At 54.6% G+C, this 19,372-nt stretch overlaps 1 protein-coding gene across 1 annotated transcript; it reads left to right on the top strand.

Moving 5' to 3' along the window:
- Positions 1–1,032: 1,032 nt before the first annotated feature.
- On the top strand, positions 1,033–18,932 carry SLC5A6 (solute carrier family 5 member 6). The gene is made up of 16 exons (XM_079968695.1): positions 1,033–1,153; positions 3,021–3,574; positions 4,541–4,606; positions 7,092–7,143; positions 7,346–7,413; positions 8,126–8,280; positions 9,053–9,193; positions 9,593–9,722; positions 10,620–10,708; positions 11,523–11,635; positions 11,771–11,838; positions 11,988–12,074; positions 12,949–13,121; positions 14,678–14,781; positions 16,407–16,528; positions 18,162–18,932. The coding sequence occupies exons 2-16, from the start codon at positions 3,236–3,238 to the stop codon at positions 18,339–18,341; spliced, it is 1,887 nt and encodes a 628-aa protein (XP_079824821.1). The 5' UTR covers positions 1,033–1,153; positions 3,021–3,235; the 3' UTR covers positions 18,342–18,932.
- The last annotated feature ends 440 nt before the right edge of the window (positions 18,933–19,372 follow it).

Consider the following 19,372-nt stretch of genomic DNA (forward strand, 5'->3'; position numbering starts at 1 on the left):
CTGCACTTTAGAGAAAGCCCCCCCTCGCTTCTCCTGGGCCCCTATCCTGACCCTCAGACCGGCACTTCGGCTTTTCTCCTGCTAGGATCAGACAAGCCCTAGCAAGCCACCGTGGGCCGTAATCCCAGGAACTATGCATTCAGCATTCAGCATTCTGTGGCTCAGTGCCCTGCAGGATCAGTGCCCTCCCGGCTGGTTGCTCAGCGGCTTCTCCCCCACCCTCCAGAAGTCATTTTCCTCCATGGTGTTGTCTCCCCCCCCCCCAAACTCTCCTTTGAACTGGCAGCCTGGAGGCCGGCTGACTCCTCAAAGTTTGCCAGTTGTAGAGGCTAATCTCCCTCTCTCCCTCCTGCTTAAATGCTTAATCTCTCACCCAGTTTCCCAAGCGCTGTGGCTGATGATTAAGGAGCCCTTTCCAAGACCTGAGCTTGCTAGGTGGAAGCAAAGCCCTTTGCAAGAGAACTCTGTCCCTGCTGCTTGCTTTGCTAAACCTGAGCTGCCCGCTTGCTGCATCTCAGGTCTTGCAATGCACCCGGGTGCCTCGGTTGACCCAGAATTTGTTTCTTTGCTAGCCGACTAAGCAGAATGTAAAGGGACCCCTATCAGGGGTCCCTTTACCTTTACTAGGGGATGCGGGTGGCGCTGTGGATTAAACCACAGAGCCTAGGGCTTTCTGATCAGAAGGTCGGGGGTTCGAATCCCTGCGACGGGGTGAGCTCCCATTGCTCGCTCCCTGCTCCTGCCAACCTAGCAGTTCAAAAGCACGTCAAAGTGCAAGTAGATAAATAGGTACCGCTCTAGCGGGAAGGCAAACGGCGTTTCCGTGCACTGCTCTGGTTCACCAGAAGCAGCTCAGTCCTGCTGGCCACATGACCCGGAAGCTGTACACTGGCTTCCTCGGCCAGTAAAGCGAGATGAGCGCCACAAGCCCAGAGTTGGTCACGACTGGACCTGATGGTCAGGGGCCCCTTGACCTTTACAAAGCAGAATGTCTCCTTCCCCACTCTTTCTTTCACATGACTCTTTTCCATTGTAAAATCACAGGCTTGGCGTTTCCATGCGGTGCAGCTCTCTGCCTTCTTAAAATACTTTACAAATATTGGTCATGCCTAGATGAGAATGTGCAAATTGGGAGAATAACAAAAGCTGACATGTGAGTCTGGTTGAAATGCGAGTCTCTCTCATTCCTTTGTGCTGTGCCCTGGGGAAGGCTTCCAAGCCACACAGAGGAGCCTCGCTTCTCTTCGGGGGGGGGGGGGAGTCCAAAGAGGGCTGCCTGGCAGTGCCCCCCTCCTCTCCACGCTGACCCTCGTTCCCCCCAGGCTGCCCTTGCAGGTCCAGCTTTGGGGGCCTGAGCTCAGATTTCCAGCCCTGCATGTGGGACCCCCACAAATGATCCTCCCCCCCCCGCAAGGGGCCTGTGCTGCTCTCCCCCCCCCCATTGGACAGAGGTCTGCTGGGCTCCCTCTCCTCATTTCTTCTCAGGCTACCAGGAGCTATTTGGGGCTGCAATTTCACAACTGGCTCCATCCTGCTGAGTCCCCACATTCTGGGATCTCAGCCGGGCCAGACCGCCTTCCTCCTCCTGGTTTTTATGGGGGCTTCACTCTGTGGAGGTTTGCAAACAGAGGCTGGGGGGCCATCAGTCAGGGATTCTTGAACTGCAGTTCCTGCATTGCAAGAGGTCAGGCTGGATGAGCCCTGGGGGTCCCTTGTGACTCTGCAGTGCTGTGATTCTATGAACCCTTCCCAGGCCCCCTCAACAGGGACACCCGCTTTCTCCTTAAACCCCCCTCCCCCCCCCAAACCTGGGCATGGATGGTTCCCTTCCACAGTCTCTGCTGGGAGGCCAAGCGGCCCCCTCTGCAAGCTGAGAGCAAACAGGGCTGGATCAGGCCCCTTTTCTGTCCTGTGCCTTTTCAGAGCCTTGGGCTGCTCGACTCTCTTTCCGTGTGGAGGAGAGGACATTCTGTGCAGCTGACCTCAGGAAGCGTTTTGCCTCGCAAACCTGAGCAGAACGTAAGAGAAGCACGATGGACCAGGCCAATGGCCCATCTGGGGCAGAATCCTGTTCTCACAGTGGCCAACCAGATGCCCATACATGATAAAAGATCAAACATTAATAAAATTCCCTTCAGATGCCTTCTAAAAGTCAGATAGTTTTGTATTTCCTTGACATCTGGTGGGATAGGGTGCCACTACCGAGAAGGCCCTCTGCCTGGTTCCCTGTAACTTGGCTTCTTGCAGGGAGGGAACTGCCAGAAGGGCCTCAGCACTGGACCTCAGTGTCCGGGCAGAATGATGGGGGTGGAGACGCTCCTTCAGGGATACTGGGCTATCCATAGCCCTCTCCTCCTCCATCAATTTGTCCAACCCTCTTTTCAAGCCATTCAAGTTGGTGGCCACCCCAGTCTCCTGTGGGAGAGAGTTCCACTGTCTAACTCTGTGCTGTGAGAATAAAGCCTTTCTTTTCCCGTTCTACAAGTTCTGGTGTAGGAGAAATGAAGAAGAGCTTTTCTCCACCCCTCCCTCCAGGCGTCATGTTATAAACTCCCATCGCATCTGCTCCTACTTGCCTCTTCTCTCGACTAAAACCCCCCAAATTCTGCTTCTCCTGGGCTGGGCAGATGGCGCCAGCAGATGCTTCTCCTGGTGGCACCCCCCACTGCGCCCTCGGCACTCGGAGGCTGCTTTTGGGCGGCTCAGGCTGTGTGCTTTGGCCCCGGGCGCTGCTCCTGGGGCGCTTCTCCGAGTCCTCCCTGCCCCTCGCTGGGAAGGCCTGGCTCCCTGGTGCCAAAAACACTCCGGGCCGTGAAGATTGGCAGCCGGCACTTGCCTCACTTGGGGTCCTGCCAGAAGACTTTGCTCGCTCCCTCTCTGCCTTGCAGCCTTGAGACGGGGAGATTAGCAGCGGCGAAGGTCTGCTGCCTCCCGGAGCTGGGGTGTCTGGAGGAGGGGGTGCTGGCTGGGTCACGCGCTCCCGGGTCCTTGGGCTCATTCGTCCTCCCTCTCTCTTCCAGATCGCCTCGCCTGGGCCATGGCAGCCTCAGCGGATCCCTGGCAGCGAGGCCGGCGCTTGGCAGGCTGGTGACGAGCCGGTGCCCGGTTTTGGGAAGGCAGGCTGAGTGGCTGGAGCCGGGTTTCAGCGCGGGGGTCCCTCCCGTGATGGCCAAGGGACAGTAGAAGCCCCTCGCCCTCCAAGAGGCTCCGGAGAGCCTGCGCCGTGGGGACAGCCATGCCGGTGCTGACGTTTGGCGTGGCCGACTACGCCATTTTCGTCCTTCTGCTGGTCTTCTCGGCCGGGATCGGACTCTTCTACGCGCTGAGTGGCGGGAAGCAGAGGACCACGCAGGAGTTCCTGCTGGCCAACCGCAGCATGGGCTTCTTTCCTGTGGCGCTCTCCCTCCTGGCCACCTTCCAGTCGGCCGTGGCCATCCTGGGCGTCCCCTCCGAGATCTACCGCTTCGGCACCGAGTACTGGTTCCTGGGGTGCTCCTACTTCCTGGGGCTCCTCATCCCCGCTCACGTCTTCATCCCCGTCTTCTACCGCCTGCGCCTGACCAGCACCTACGAGGTGAGTGGCAGCGGGTGGGGATGTTGAGGGTCTCCTTGGAGATGGGCTGGCCTGAAGATGGGGTCAGAATTGGACCCACGACCCTCTTCTCTCGGGGTTTGTCTCCCGCTGCAGCTGGCACCGAGGCACAAAGTGTGGTGCTCTTTTGGTGTGGTGGCATCTACACTGCGGAACTCCCTGCCTCTTGAAAATCAGGCTTCATTGCACTCTTTTTGGCACCTACTAAATATACTCTCTTTGTTATATAAAACTTTATTTATTTGTTTTTTTAAATTAAAATTTTACAGAGATGTATCAGACATAAAAACAAGATTCCAAAGAATCTCCTGGACTTCCCTCCTCCCCTTTGTGGGTCCTATTATTTATCATTTCCTCCTGCATCTTTTATGATAGTCCAAATCTTTTACATCTCCATTGTATTCAGAATTCCCCCTGAAACTACAAGTGATGTTCCTATCCTACTAACAAAATATTCTCACTTAGACAGGTGTCTGGAAAGTTGGTCTGTTTTTATTTTGTTGCCGTTTTAACTTTTTGAAAGTCTTACACTGTTGGTGTTATTCATTCTTCTTGCTGACACTTTTATCGCATTGTCTTCTCGGCAAAACCGCCTCGAGATGTTTTCTTGGTGGGCGCTGCTGAGTCGAGTCCTGCAAGGAGGCCGGCTGGCTTACAGCCCCACTGGGAGGCCGGCGGTTGGAGGTCTCTGGCCGTCCTGGGGTCCCCCCTCCTCTCAAGTGGTGCCTGCAGATGGGGGAAACATATGGGGACGTGGTGGGTGGGTGGGGGTCAGGAATGCTGCCCCAGATGCCCCAGGAGAGCAAGGGGGCTGTCCAGGGCTCCTTGGGCACCATCTTGTGGGGCTCCTGCCCTCCCACCAACAGGGCAAAGGCTGCGCCTGGAAGCCAAGCCATATTTGCTCTCTGCCCCACTGACACCCCCAATTCTCTTTCTCGCCCCACCCAGTACCTGGAGCTGCGGTTCAACAAGGTTGTGAGGGTGTGTGGAACAGCCACCTTCATCTTCCAGATGGTGAGTGCAGAAAACCACCCTGGGCTCTCTGCCTCGGCAGCCATGGGGAAAAGGAGGCCTTTTCTTTTTAAGCTTCTGCCTCAAGCTCCCAGTCCTTCTGCTTAAAACTCTCCATGTCTCCCTCCCTCACTCCCTGTCTTCCTTCCTTCCTTCCTTCCTTCCTTCCTTCCTTCCTTCCTTCCTTCCTTCTGTTGCAGGAATTTATGTATAGGTTGGGGGGGGGGGCGGTTTGCCCCTCCAGCAGATATCATGCGCATGCAGCCCACTACCAAAACCAGCACAATCGCTTTTGTGACTTTCGTGATTTGTCCCCACAAAACACTTCATCACAGTTTATTCCTATCTATTCAAAGGGCCTCTGCTGCACGATACCAAATGTAAAAATTCACTGATAAATGTATATAGAATCATAGAATCCTAGAATCCTAGAGTTGGAAGAGACCCCAAGGGCCATCGAGTCCAACCCTCTGCCAAGCAGGAAACACCATCAGAGCACTCCTGACATATGGTTGTCAAGCCTCTGCTTAAAGACCTCCAAAGAAGGAGACTCCACCACACTCCTTGGCAGCAAATTCCACTGTCAAACAGCTCTTACTATCAGGAAGTTCTTCCTAATGTTTAGATGGAATCTTCTTTCTTGTAGTTTGGAGCCATTGCTCCGTGTCCGCTTCTCTGGAGCAGCAGAAAACAACCTTTCTCCCTCCTCCATGTGACATCCTTTTATATATTTGAACATGGCTATCAGATCACCCCTTAACCTCCTCTTCTCCAGGCTAAACATGCCCAGCTCCCTTAGCCGTTCCTCATAAGGCATCGTTTCCAGGCCTTTGACCATTTTGGTTGCCCTCCTCTGGACACGTTCCAGTTTGTCCGTGTCCTTCTTGAACTGTGGTGCCCAGAACTGGACACAGTACTCCAGGTGAGGTCTGACCAGAGCAGAATACAGTGGCACTATTACTTCCCTTGATCTAGATGCAATACTCCTATTGATGCAGCCCAGAATTGCATTGGCTTTTTTAGCTGCCGCGTCACACTGTTGGCTCATGTCAAGTTTGTGGTCAACCAAGACTCCTAGATCCTTTTCACATGTACTGCTCTCAAGCCAGGTGTCACCCATCTTGTATTTGTGCCTCTCATTTTTTTTGCCCAAGTGCAATACTTTACATTTCTCCCTGTTAAAATTCATCTTGTTTGTTTTGACCCAGTTCTTTATATGTACTGGCTCACTGGGAATACTTCAGAAATTCCTATAGACCTGTGAGCTCAGCTCCTCAGCAGCCCCTCTGCCTGAGGGATAATTCCTGGCATCCTGATACCTGAGTGCCAGACAGGCAGCCATTCCAGAAATAAGGTTTGATTAACTTGGCTGGGAAACAGGGAAATGTAAATGTCTCTTTTCTTACACTTGATGGGTGTTTGGTGGAGGGCAAGGGGAACCATGGGGCAGGGTCCAGGATGCTCAGATTCCTGCCACCAGACCTCCCCTTTCATGATGTAACCGTGATGTATGAGTGATGTAGTTTGGGGGGGTGTAAAATGGGGATTAAATGTAAAAGGACCCCTGACCATTAGGTCCAGTCGTGGCCAAATCTAGGGTTGCGACGCTCATCTCACTTTATTGGCCGAGGGAGCCGGCGTACAGCTTCCAGGTCATGTGGCCAGCAGGACTAAGCCACTTCTGACGAACCAGAGCAGCGCACGGAAATGCCCTTTACCTTCCCGCTGGAGCGGTACCTATTTATCTACTGCTTTTGAACTGCTAGGTTGGCAGGAGCAGGGACCGAGCAACGGGAGCTCACCCCGTCACGGGGATTCGAACCGCCGACCTTCTGATCGGCAAGTCCTAGGCTCTGTGGTTTAACCCACAGTGCCACCTGTGTCCCTAACATGGGGATGAGCAGCTAATAAAAGTTTGGGGGCTCTTTTGTTTGGGGCTTCCATCTTGTTCCACCTGGTGGCAGGCGGGAATCCTGTCACGACAGTCTTCCATCAAGACCAAGCCTCCTGGCTGCTGTTTTGCCCTGGTATTCCTGGCTGGGGTCCATGTTTTTGGTCCAAGGGAGCCCTCAGATTTCTCCGTAAACAGTTCCTTCCTTCCTTCCTTCCTTCTTGCCTTTGTCTTCCTCCCTCCCTCCTTCCGCTTCCTTCTCCCCCCCCCCATGCTGTCTCCCCCGTCCTTCCCTCTCATTCTTCCTGCCTTGGCTGTGGCGCTCAGTAGTTGGCGCAGAGCAAGGCCTTCTCTCTCAGCCTCGCCTCCCTCGCAGGGCTGTTGTTGGGCAGGTGGGGGAGGGAGGAAGACCCAGAAACCGGGGGGGGGGGGGGATGATCACGGTCATGATTCTCCTCTGGAGTCAGCTCCCCCCCCCCCCGGCATGTGGGTTTTGTCAGTTGTACTCTGCCTCATCCTCCGGTCTTGGGGCGGGTTCACAACCCAGAAAGGCCCTGTGGGGTCCACGTCACAGTGGGGCTGCCTTTCTCCCCCCAGGTGGTGTACATGGGGGTCGTCCTCTACACCCCAGCGCTGGCTCTCAATGCAGGTGAGGAAGTGGACCTGATCCCGGGGGGCAAGGCTTTTTCGCAGCTGGAGCATTTTGGGTGGTCTGGGGGGCAGGGAAAGTGGGCAGTCTGGACCCAGCCCCCCACTTGGGGGGAAGGGGGGGTCTGATGCTGGGCTGCTGCTCTTGAGGGGCAGGCACTCGGCCGCAGGGCCCCTCCCTGAGGACTCTTCCTTGCTTGCAGTGACCAACTTTGACCTCTGGGCCTCTGTGCTGACCATTGGGCTGGTCTGCACCCTCTACACCGCCCTGGTGAGTAGACCCTGCAAGGGGCAAGGGGGCAGCCTGAGTCCCCCAGAGATTCTGGGCTGCAGGAGGTTGGAGGCTCCACAGGGCCCCCAAAGAGGGCAAATTCTTAACCACCGGCCATGAACAGAGTGGCCACTGATTGGGGGTTGGCTAGATGTCCCTTGGGAGTCCCAGCTCCACAAGTCTATGATTCTGGGGTGGGGCTGGAGGTGCGAGTGGCCACGCAGCCCCTGGGCCCCTTCTCCTGTCTAGATTGGTGGCTTCTGGCCCCCTTTTTCCCATATGACCATCCCTAGTGCCCCTCACCCTATAAAATGCATTGCAGTGTCCAGATGGGCAGGTTATAAATTATTTTTATTTAGACCCCACCCATCTGGCTGAGTTTCCCCAGCCACTCTGGGGAATATTAATTATTATTATCATTATTATTAGCAGTTTGCACTCCCCACTAAGGAAGAGAACGACACGAGGAACTCCAAGACAGTGACAATTAATTCCGTGCTTATTCAAAATCCCATTTAAACCACAGAATGGATGGACTTGATCCAGGAAAGCCTGATATTCAGGGACCCCCTTCAGTGTGCCTCTCAGAGCCCCCCACAAAATCCCATTGCCCACCCGCCAGGGGGCAGGACCACCCACTGTGGAAACCGTGGGACAGTGCGATCGCCCCGAATGTTGCCCCCCTTTAACCGCCCCCTCCTTCCCTTTGCAGGGCGGCCTCAAAGCCGTGATCTGGACGGACGTTTTCCAGACCTTTGTCATGTTTGCCGGCCAGGTGGCCGTGATCGTGGTGGGCACCGTCAAAGTGGGCGGCATGGGGCGCGTCTGGCAGCTGGCAGCAGAGAAGGGCAAGGTGTCCGGCATCGAGTAAGTCGGGGGGCAGGTGGGGGGATAGGGGGGCTGGTCCCTCCGTCTGCTGCTGCCCCGCGGGATGGGCCCAGCAGAACCCAGAATCAGGGCCCCGGGGCCCCTGGCCTTAGAGCCACGGGTGCAGATCCGTCCCTTTGCACTGCACCTCTGCACAAGGAAAGCACCTGGGGAAAGGATCTGGGGGTCTTGGTGGACCCCAAGCTGAACCCGAGCCCAGAGGGTGATGCAGCAGCAAAAAAGACCAGCGCTGTTCCAGGCTGCATCTGCAGAAGTCGAGGGTCCGAGTCAAGGGAAATCAGAGTCCCACTCGATTCTGGAAGATCGTGTCCAGTTCTGGGCACCACAATTTATATTGGATATTGACAAGCTGGGAGGTGGGCAGAGGAGGGAGACCAAGAGGGTCAAGGGTCTGGAAACCGAGCTTGATGAGGAACGGTGGAAGGAACTGGGAATGTTTTGCCTAGAAATGAGGAGACTGAGAATAGATATGAGAACCATCTTCAAATATCTCAAGGGCTGCCCCATGGAAGATGGAGGAAGCTTGTTTCCTCCTGCTCTGGAGGGCAGGACTCGAACCCATGGCTTCAAGTTACAAGAAGTGAGATTCTGACTAACACCAGGAGTAACTTGCTGGGGGAATGAACTCCCTTTCCTTGGAGGGTGGATGGCCAGCAGCCAGAGATCCTGCATTGTGGGGTTGGGGTTGGTCTAGATGACCCTTGGGGTTCCCTTCCACCTCAACCGTTCTCTGCTCCCCTTCCCTCCCCAGCCTGAACCCCGACCCTTACGAGCGCCACACCTTCTGGACCTTGGCCTTTGGGGGCGTCTTCATGATGCTGTCTCTCTACGGGGTCAACCAGTCTCAGGTCCAGCGATACCTCAGCTCTCGCTCGGAGCGGCAGGCCGTGCTGTGAGTGGGGCGCCGTGGGGTGGGGGGCGGGGTAATTGGGAGACGTGGGGCTGTGGGGCCCAAGGGGCTCCAGTCCCCGCCTGGAAGCAGGAGGGGGCAGCTGGGAGGAGGCTGTGGGTCAGCCTAAGGATGTCCTGGGAGAGAGAGGGAGCTATGGGGGGCTTCTATCTGGGGTGGGGGGGCTGACCTCTTTCCCTGTGGAGCATCTGCCTGGCCGCTGGGCCAGATTTGCCTCCTTTGGCCTGATCCAGCAGCCTCTTCGGGTGCCCTTGTGGAACCTCCAGCTCCAGAGGCAGTCTACCTGGAGTCCTAGTTCTATGGGGCCTTTGGGGGGAGAACAGGATGCTGGGCCTGATCTGGTGGCCTGATCCTCCCTCCCTCTTTCTGCCCCCCTTCCAGGTCTTGCTACGCCGTCTTCCCCTGCCAGCAGCTGGTCCTCTGCCTCAGTTGCCTCACCGGCCTGGTGATGTTTGCTTACTACCAGGAGCATGAGCTGAGTGCCGAGCAGAGCAGCGCCTCCTCCGATCAGGTGGGTCAGGCGCCTGCTTCCGCCGGGAGAAAGACACCCCCCTCCCAAATCCCGGAGAGGCATTGCAGCTGCCGGTCAGTGCAGGCAATACTGTTGCACACAAAATTGGAGTGGGCTTTTGCCGCCCAGCCCCCCATCCAGGGACCCAGGACCCCCTAAGTCCGTTATTGATCAGAGAAGAATGGGTGGGGTCTCTGTCCCAGGGGCTGCCCCAGATGATCTTCACGGGCCGGTTCCTGTTTGGGGGGGGGGCAACTGCCCTCCCTGAGTTGCCCCCTGATTTGCATCTCCCTCATCCACTTTGCAAACCTCTACTGCGGTTTTTTTTAAAATTATTATTATTATTATTACTGAAATTTCCCAACAAAATTTACCATAATCAATACTAAAAACAAAAAACAAAAACACAAATTGCATATTATTATTATTATTATTATTATTATTATTATTATTTATTTATTTATTTATACCCCGCCCATTTCTATTCCCTTCCCCCAACTTCCCTTTCTGGTTTATCACTTATTCATTTCTTCTGTGTGTAATTTTCCATACCTTGTATATTGACATTGAAATCATACCTTATTGACATATTCTTAACATTTTATCCTCATATTTATTTTTTCTGTTTATATTTGTCCGTTGTAAATGTATTACTCGAATCCTGCAAGTGAGTTCATTTCAGTACGTTATTTCTGTATATACATCATAAAAGGTTCCCAATCTTTCTTAAAGTCCTTATTGCCCTTAAGCTCTGCCATTTCCGCGTATTCCATCCACTTTTCTTGCCATTGTTCTTTCGTTGGCATTTCATCGCTTTTCCACCTTTGAGCTAATAAAACACTGGCTGCTGTTGTGACATACATCAGTAAATTCTTCTTGTCTTGGTCACTCTTGCAGATGGTCCTCTACTTTGTGATGGACGTCCTGCAGGGAGTGCCCGGCCTCCCCGGCCTCTTTGTGGCTTGCCTCTTCAGCGGCTCCCTCAGGTGAGCTCGGCAGGCAGCCAGCCCTTCCTTCCTGGGGGATCATGAGGACTAGAACCCTTCATTATTCCAAGCACAATTCAAAGTGTTGGTGCTGACCTTGAAAGCCCTAAATGGCCTCAAAGGCCCAGTAGACCCAAAGGAGCGTCTCCACCCCCATCGTTCTGCCCAGACACTGAGGTCCCGCTCTGAGGGCCTTCTGGCGGTTCCCTCATTGTGAGAAGTGAGGTTACAGGGAACCAGGCAGAGGGCCTTCTCGGTGGTGGCACCCGCCCTGTGGAACGCCCTCCCATCAGAAGTCAAGGAAATAAATAACTATCTGACTTTTAGAAGGCATCTGAAGGCAGCCCTCTTTAGGGAAGCTTTTAATGTTTGATGGATTACAGTATTTTAATATTCTGTTGGAAGCCGCCCAGAGTGGCTGGGAAAGCCCAGTCAGATGGGTGGGGTATAAATAATAAATAATAAATTATAAGTATAAGTATAATTAGGATTAGGATTAGTATTAGTATTATTATGATTATGGAAGGACCAGAGCACAGGGCTTGGCACGCAGGCTCTGCCAGGTTCGGTCCCTGCCGGCAGCATCTCCAGGGAGGGCTGGGGGGAAAGACCCAGGAGGGCTGGTGCTGCCAGCCAGTGTCGACATTATGGAGCCTGTGTTCCTGCTTAGATCTTCCTTCGGAAACATGAGGACTAGAGCCTTGTGTTTATTTCCAGGGAAGTGCATTGTGTCTCCCGGGAGGGCTCTGCCCAAGGGGCTTTTTCTGCCCCCTTCCCTTCGGCTGACCCCTCCCCCTGCCTCTTCTCTCGGCAGCACCATCTCCTCCGCCTTCAACTCCTTGGCCACCGTGACCATGGAGGACCTGATCCGCCCTTACGTGGCCAGCATCCCCGAAGGACGGGCCACGCTCTACTCCAAGCTGCTAGGTAAGCTGCCCCTGGGGGAGAGGGGTTGGGGGGCAGGCAGCCTCCCAGTGCCCCCAGCTCCACGGCTCCAGCCACACAGCCCAGGGGTGCCCCTGCCTCTCCTCTCCCTCTGACTGGAGCCCCTTCTCCCCCCAGCTCTGGCCTACGGACTCCTCTGCCTGGGCATGGCTTACGTCTCCTCCATGATGGGTTCGGTGCTGCAGGTAAGGGGTCAGTGGAGGGGGCGGCCGGGGAGGGGGGAGCTGAGTTTGGAGGCGGTGCACGTTGATTTTTTAAAATAATAATTTGGGGTTGGTCTGGATGACCTTTGGGGGTCCCAACTCTACGGTTCTCTGATTCTCTCCCCCCTTAGGCTGCCATCAGCATCTTTGGCATGATGGGGGGCCCTCTGCTGGGGGTCTTCTGCCTGGGCATGTTCTTTCCTTGTGCCAATTCCGTGGTGAGTATTGCTGTTTATTTTTTTGGGGGGGTGTTAGGAGCTGTTGTTCCCTCACCCCTCTTTCTTTGGGGTCAGGAGCCTTCCCCTCCTCTTCCCACGCTCCAAAGGGGGTGACCAGCGTTGCAACTGGCAGAATAGCTGGTGGGGTTTTTTCATGGGGGTGGCTTGGCCTAGCTTGCAATGGGGGGGGGTCAGGATCCCCTTAATACTCTCTTCCTCGCAATGGGATATTGGCTCTGCCCAAGGCAGGATGGAGAGCAGCAGCGGCTGGGAATACGCAGACATAACATTTTACAAGGACAGGACCAGGGACAGAATAGTCGTCGCACACAGAAGGAATAAGGATATGGTTTGAATGTTTCACCTATGGGTTTATAAACCATTTAATGTATCTAGACGAATGGATGCCGTTAATATTGCAGTTGTTGTATAAGGGATTGTTATTCAGACTGGAACGTAATTGAGATGAACAAGATTTTGGGACTCAGAAACAAAGCAACGTCATCAAACCATGCGGGGGGGGGAACCTAAATTACATAATTTGGCATCTGAATGGTTGGGATTTGTCATTGTATTATAATTTGGCTGCCATTGGATTATTGTAATTGAAAACTAATAAAAATGATTGTCAAAGAAACACACCTTAAATAATGAATTATTATTATTCCCAGCAGATGTCAAGGGAATAAACAACTATTTTACGTTTAAAAGACAACTGAAGGCAGCCCTGTTTAGGGACGTTTTTAATGTCTGACGCTGTATTGTTTTTAATATTCGCTTGGAAGCCGCCCAGAGTGGCTGGGGAAACCCAGCCAGATGGGCGGGGTATAAATAATAATTTATTATTAATTATTACTATTACTCTCTTCCTCAGGGGGCCGTCGCTGGCTTGGCTGCCGGGCTGGCCATGGCTTTTTGGGTGGGCATCGGGAGCTGGGTGGCCAACCAGGTGCTTGTGCCCCCCGGGACTGGCGCCCCCCAACCGGACGGAAACCTCACAACGGCCGTCATCACGACGCTGCAGACCTTGACGGCGACCCCACAGAGGTAATGGGGAAAGGGACTGGGGGACCCCAGGACACAAGGATTGGGGGGCTGGCTGTATGTGTGTGTGTGTGTGTGTTTAGGTCGAGCTTACTATTATTTCTGACATTCCTATCCCACCCTTTTCCCCAAGGAGGCATCCATGCTTCTCCGCGCTCATTTAATCCCAACAATGACCCTGCGAGGTAGACCAGGCAGAGAGCGGCAGGGAAGGAGCCTTGTGGCTGGGGGGGGTATGAGCCCATTTAACCCCTGCATCCCCCCTGCCCAGAGGTTGGGGTTCCTGTTCCCAGGATGCCTTCCCCATGTTTGCTTAACCTGACCGTTGCTGGAAAGAGGTTTGGTGGCCCTGAGCGATGGGGCCATGGCTGACAAGGGATTCTGGGATGCTGCTCTGGACTCTGGGCTCCCTGTGCCGCGGACGGGATCTGAGCACCCAAAATCCCCTGCCCAGATCCCAGCGTGGCTTCAGGGCAATTTGTGGTTTCAGTGGTACCTCTGGATGCGAACGGGATCCATTCTGGAGCCCCGTTCGTGTCCAGAAGTGATTGCAACCCATGTCCGCGCATCTGTGCATGCGTGTGACGTCACTTTGATGGTCTGCGCATGCACGAGCGGCAAAACCTGGAAGTAACGCGCTCCATTACTTCTGGGTCACTGCAGCACTGCCGAAAATACTTATTTTGAAGCTACTTCAACCCGAGGTATGTGGGGGAATGCCCTTCCGTCTGGCCCAGGATTTCCTCTTCCTCCTTTTCCTCTCTTACCTCCAAGCTCTCATCCTGCCATTTCCTTCCAGAACTGTAGAATTGGAAGGGACCCCTGAGGGTCATCCAGCCCAACCCTCTGCAATGCATGGTTCAAGCATCCCTGGCAGGCAGCCCTCCCAGGAAGGAGAGCCCACCACCTTCCAAGGGAGTCGGTCCCACTGCCCAACGGCTCTTGCGCTTGGATATTCCTTCTGAGTGTGAAGTCAGAATCTCCTTTCATGCCCCGTGAAGCTGTGGGTTCGAACCCTTCCCTCCAGAGTGGCAGAAGACAAGCTGCCTCCGCCTTCCATGTCCAGGCAGGCTCATCAACAGGCGAGGGGGGCAAGCCGCATTCGCAGTATGGGGGTGCAGCACTGGCCAACCCTAGAGGGTTGTTGTAAGGATGGCTCTGCTGGGTCTGGCCTGGCGGTTGGCTTCCCCAGCGGCCCCCTGGGAGACCCACAAGACCCCCTGTGGCTGGTGGTTGTATAGCAGCCCCCCCTCCCATGCGCTCTGGGGGCATTTTCCCAGTCTCTGCTTGCCCCCTTTGTGGAAGCCCCTTGTTCCCCACGACTAGGGCAGGCGGCTGCATCCAGGTGCCAGCATCTCTTTCTTTGATAGATTTTAAGAAGATTTATGAAGGTTAATTTGCAAGATCCAAAGATTAAAGATACTGATGTAAATAAAGACTCAAAGCAGAAGAAGGGAGGAGGGAGAGAAGAAAAGAAAAAAGGAGAACTTTCTGTGCTTTGTAGAAAATTATTCAAGACACTCCCTTCAAGATAAACACCTTTCTGCCTTTTTCTGCAGGGTCACGGGGCTGCGCAAGTTCTACAACCTGTCGTACTTGTGGTACAGCGCACACAACTCGACCACCGTCATTGTCGTGGGACTGCTGGTCAGTCTCCTCACAGGTAGGACGGGAGCGCGGGTGGCGCTCGATTTCGTGGTCGCCCCACAAAGCTGAGTGTTGGAAGATTCGGGACGGAGGAAATTTGAAAGGACTTCCTCTTGCAGTTTATTGTTAACCTGTGGAACTCCCTCCCTCAGGAGGCAATGATGGCTGCCATTTTGGATGGTTTTAAACGGGATCAGATAATTGCATGGAGGGGAGGAGGGTGATTGATGGCTCTGCAGAGACAGCAATGCTTGTGAATCTCAGTTGCTGGAAGCCACAGGAGGGGAGAGCGATGCTCACAGCCTAGGACCCTCGTACCTACGGGACCGCCTCTCCCGATATGCCCCACGGAGGACCTTAAGGTCCATAAATAGCAACACCCTAGAGGTCCCGGGCCCTAAGGAAGTTAGATTAGCCTCCGATAGGGCCAGGGCCTTCTCAGTGGTGGCTCCAGCCTGGTGGAACACTCTGTCTCCTGAGACCAGGGCCCTGCAGGATCTGATTTCTTTCCTCAGGGCCTGTAAGACGGAGTTGTTCCGCCTGGCCTTTGGCTTGGAATCAACTTGATCCCCTCCCCCTCTTTCCTTTCTCCTCCTGTGATGGAATTCCCATTTGGGGACTTCACTGGCTTTTTCTGGCCCATGTAGGACCAGTCTGGAAAGTTAGCCGTGGTGAAGACTTGACGTTTTCATCCCCAAAAAAGTTTTTGATTTGAGTTTCCACTGAAATGAGGCTGCATTTTAATGTTTTAATGTTGTATTTTAATCTTGTTTTTAAGTTGTATTTCAATCAATTTGTTTTTATATCTAACGTTAGCTGCCCTGAGCCCGCTCTTGGCTGGGGAGGGCAGGGTATAAATAAAAATTATGATGATGATGCTCGGATCCTGCTTGCGGGTGTCCCATTATGGGCACCTAGTTGACCACTGTGAGAACAGGAGACTGGACCAGATGGGCCCTTCAGAGGTTCCTGCGACTGGAGGAGCAGAGCTGGCCCAAGTCAGAAGAGGCAAAGGGGGCAGGCGCTGGGGTCTGTGTGCGTATTCTGCACCCGGCGAGCCAGGGGCCGAGGCCTCTGCCCCCCTTGCCATTGCAGAGGGTGGAATCCTTATTTCATTCTTCTTTGAAGCCTCCACCAGCATTTTATAGTGTGGGGGGGTGTTTAATAATATTTGTACCCCGCCCATCTGTCTGGGTTTCCCCAGCCACTCTGGGCGGCTTCCAACAAAGATTAAAAATACATTAAAATGTCACACATTAAGAACTTCCCTGAACAGGGCTGCCTTCAGATGTCTTCTAAATGTTAGGTAGTTGTTTATCTCTTTGGCATCTGCTGGGAGGGCGTTCCCCAGAGCCGGTGCCACCACCGAGAAGGCCCTCTAATCTAATAAATGTATAAAAGAAGCCTGGAGTTGGGGGCATGGAAGGCAGAAGGGTGAAGTGGGGGGGGTGTTGGGGGGCCCTTCCAACCAGACCCTTTGTGCGCCTTCACTGTGCCTTGGCATTCTGCCTGGCACCTGGGCTCATGCCACACTGCGGGTGCCTAGGAGACTGAGCAGGGCCGCCTCTTCCAGCCCCATCAGGAGGGGGTGTGACGCTGCTGGAGCCCAGTAATGCTGCCTTCTTTCCCCCCCCCCCCCAGGCCCCACGCGGGGGAAGGACGTGGACCCCCGGACCATCTTCCCTGTGCTGCCCCGCCTGTTCTGCTGCTTGCCGGCGAGGTACCAAGAGAAGCTGCGCTGTGGGGTCTGCAGCCCCCAAGAGGTGAGGTTTTCTGCGTGCGCCTTGAGTGGGGGGGGGGGAGTTCTGGGAGGGGGCAGGCTGGGCAAGGCAACCTCCCATGCGCTTTGGAGCCCTGAGAAGCGCACCGAGGGGGGTTGGAGGGGGAAAAAAGGGGTTGCGAAGAGCTCCAGATAGACCGCCCCAAACTGAGAAAGGGGCGCTAAAGCAGCAAATGCGAAGAAGGGTAAGCAAGGGGAAAGTTTAGCATCCTGGGAAAAGGGGACAAGTGGGGGCTGCAGGCTCCTGTCCTGGGACTGTTGTTGTTCAGCGTCTTTCTAAATGACTTGGGTGGCGCTGTGGGTTAAACCACAGAGCCTAGGACTTGCCGATCAGAAGGTCGGCGGTTCGAATCCCCGCGACGGGGTGAGCTCCCGTTGCTCGGTCCCTGCTCCTGCCAACCTAGCAGTTCAAAAGCACGTCAAAGTGCAAGTAGATAAATAGGCACCACTCCGGCGGGAAGGTAAACGGCGTTTCCATGCGCTGCTCTGTTTCGCCAGAAGCAGCTTAGTCATGCTGGCCACATGACCCGGAAGCTGTACGCCGGCTCCCTCAGCCAGTAAAGCAAGATGAGCGCCGCAACCCCAGAGTCGTCCACGACTGGACCTAACAGTCAGGGGTCCCTTTACCTTTAAAAGGACTTGGATGACGTAATCGAGGGGATGCTCACCCAATTTGCAGATGGAGTACTGTAGCTGATGCCACAGAAGTCAAAATCAGAATTCAAAATGACCGTAACAGACTGGAGAACTGGGTGCAAGCTAACAAAATATATTTCAATAGCGACAAAGGTCAGGTTCTGCATTTAGGCCGGAAGAACCAGATGCACAAATAGAAGGTTATTATTATTATTAGATTTATATATCGCCCTTCGTGACAAAATCTCAGGGCAGTTCACAAGGTGAGGGACACCTGGCTTGTGAAAAGGATCTGGGGGTCTTAGTAGACCACAAGCTGAACAAGCTGAACATCCATTGTGTGATGCAGCAGCAAAAATGGCTAATGCTATTCTAGGCTGCATCAACAGAAGTCTAGTGTCCAGGTCAAGGGAAGGAATAGTCAAACTCGATTCTGCCTTGGTCAGACCCCCACCGAGGATCCTGTGTCCACTTCTGGGCGCCACAATTTAAGAAGGATGTTGACACGCTGGGAGGTGTGCAGAGGAGGGAGACCAAGAGGATCTGGAAACCAAGCCGTATGAGGAACGGTTGATGGAACTGGGTTATGTTTAACCTGGAAAAGAGGAGACTGAGAGGAGATAGGAGAGCCATCTTCAAATATCTCATGTGTTGCCGCATGGAAGAGGGAGCAAATTTGTTTTCTCCTGCTCTGGAGGGCAGGACTCGAACCTGTGGCTTCGAGTGACAAGAAGGGAGATTCCGACTCAACATCAGGAAGAGCATTCTGACAGTAAGAGCTGGCACTCAGTTTCATTGGAGGTTTTGAAACAGGTTGGGTGGCCGTCTGTCAGGGATGCTTTAGCTGAGATTCCCGCGTTGCAAGGGGCCGGACTAGATGACGCTTGAGGTCCCTTCAAACTTTAAAATTCTATGGTACTAAACCGCAGACCTGCAGAGTCGGCGTTTGACTTGTGCCCTTTCTCTCTCTCTCTGCCCAGGACGGAAACTGCTCAGAGCCCGTCCCCCTGACTGTGGAGAAGACCAGCAACGGGCTGCTGAATGGGCTTCCGGAGGGGCTGCCCCTTGGGGGGGGCGATGAGGGAGAGGAGCCCCCCGGGGAGGGGGCGGCCCGGCCAGGCGGGAGCCACAGCTACATCCTGCGGGAGACAGCCCTCTGAGCGGGACGGCGGGAGCAGGCAGGCGGGGGTGTCTGCAGGGCTTGGCTCTGTTCCGAGAGAGGACACCCCCCAGGGAGAAGGGGGTCCCGGACCCTCCTTGGGGCACCGTGGGCCACTCTGCACTGGATCCTGGATGAGCACTGGAGGGGGGTCAGACTGGACCCCACATCTGGGTGATGGAGCAGCCCTTTCCGGGGTCCCTCCTGCCATACTGTGAATGTGCCAATCTCTTAAGTGTGGGTGGGGGGCTGCCCCCCCCATAACTCAAGCACACTGGGCGAGGCTGGAGTGTCTGGGTCCTCAGAGCCCTGCAGCCCACCCACCTGAGGCCTCACCAAAGAAGCCCCCCTGGACCTTCAGTGGGGTGGGGGGTACCCTCTCATTCCACTTCCAGACATTCCTCCATCTCAGCGGCTCCCTTGACGGCAGCCCCCCCCCGTCCGCTCGTGGGCCTCGTCATCCCCTCTCGTTTTCTGTTTTCTGTACCCCGTCTTGCACTTCCTCTGAGCGGTTCTGTTTCCCCGGTTCCTTGCCATTCTGACAACGCTCAGCGAAGGATTTTGGCTGCTGTTAATAAAAACGGTTCTTGTTGCTGCTGGCTGCTTCGTGGGTGGAAGCTGGGGACTGAGGGAGCCGGGTTCAAATCCTGCCTTGCTGGGCTGCTCTCGGAAGACGTCTGGGGCTCTGCTCAAGGGGCGCCGCTGTGCATGTGGGGCCCGTTGTTGTGTCCACTGGAACTTATTTATTATATTTATAATACAGGACCGCCTCTCCTGGTATGCCCCGCGGAGGACCTTAAGGTCCACAAATGACAACACTTTGGAGGTCCCAAGTCGCAAGGTGGTTAGATTGGTCTCAACTAGGGACAAGGCCTTTACAGCACTGGCCCCGACTTGGTGGAATGCTCTGTCCCAAGAGACCAGGGCCCGGCGGGACTTGACATCTTTCTGCAGGGCCTGCAAGACAGAGCTGTTCCGCCTGGCCTTTGGTCTGGACTCAGTCTGACCTTTATGTTTCCCTCCCCTTATGGT

Source organism: Podarcis cretensis (genome assembly GCF_951804945.1).
Source record: "Podarcis cretensis genome assembly, chromosome: 3".
NCBI classification, from domain to species: domain Eukaryota; kingdom Metazoa; phylum Chordata; class Lepidosauria; order Squamata; family Lacertidae; genus Podarcis; species Podarcis cretensis.

What these genes read in the sequence shown, in the direction of transcription:
- SLC5A6 (XM_079968695.1), top strand. Translation starts at nt 3,236, where the DNA reads ATGCCGGTGCTGACGTTTGGCGTGGCCGACTACGCCATTTTCGTCCTT. An exon ending in GGCAAGGTGTCCGGCATCGA is followed by an intron (nt 8,281 to 9,052) that starts GTAAGTCGGGGG and finishes TTCCCTCCCCAG; the next exon opens with CCTGAACCCCGACCCTTACG. An exon ending in TTGACGGCGACCCCACAGAG is followed by an intron (nt 13,122 to 14,677) that starts GTAATGGGGAAA and finishes CTTTTTCTGCAG; the next exon opens with GGTCACGGGGCTGCGCAAGT.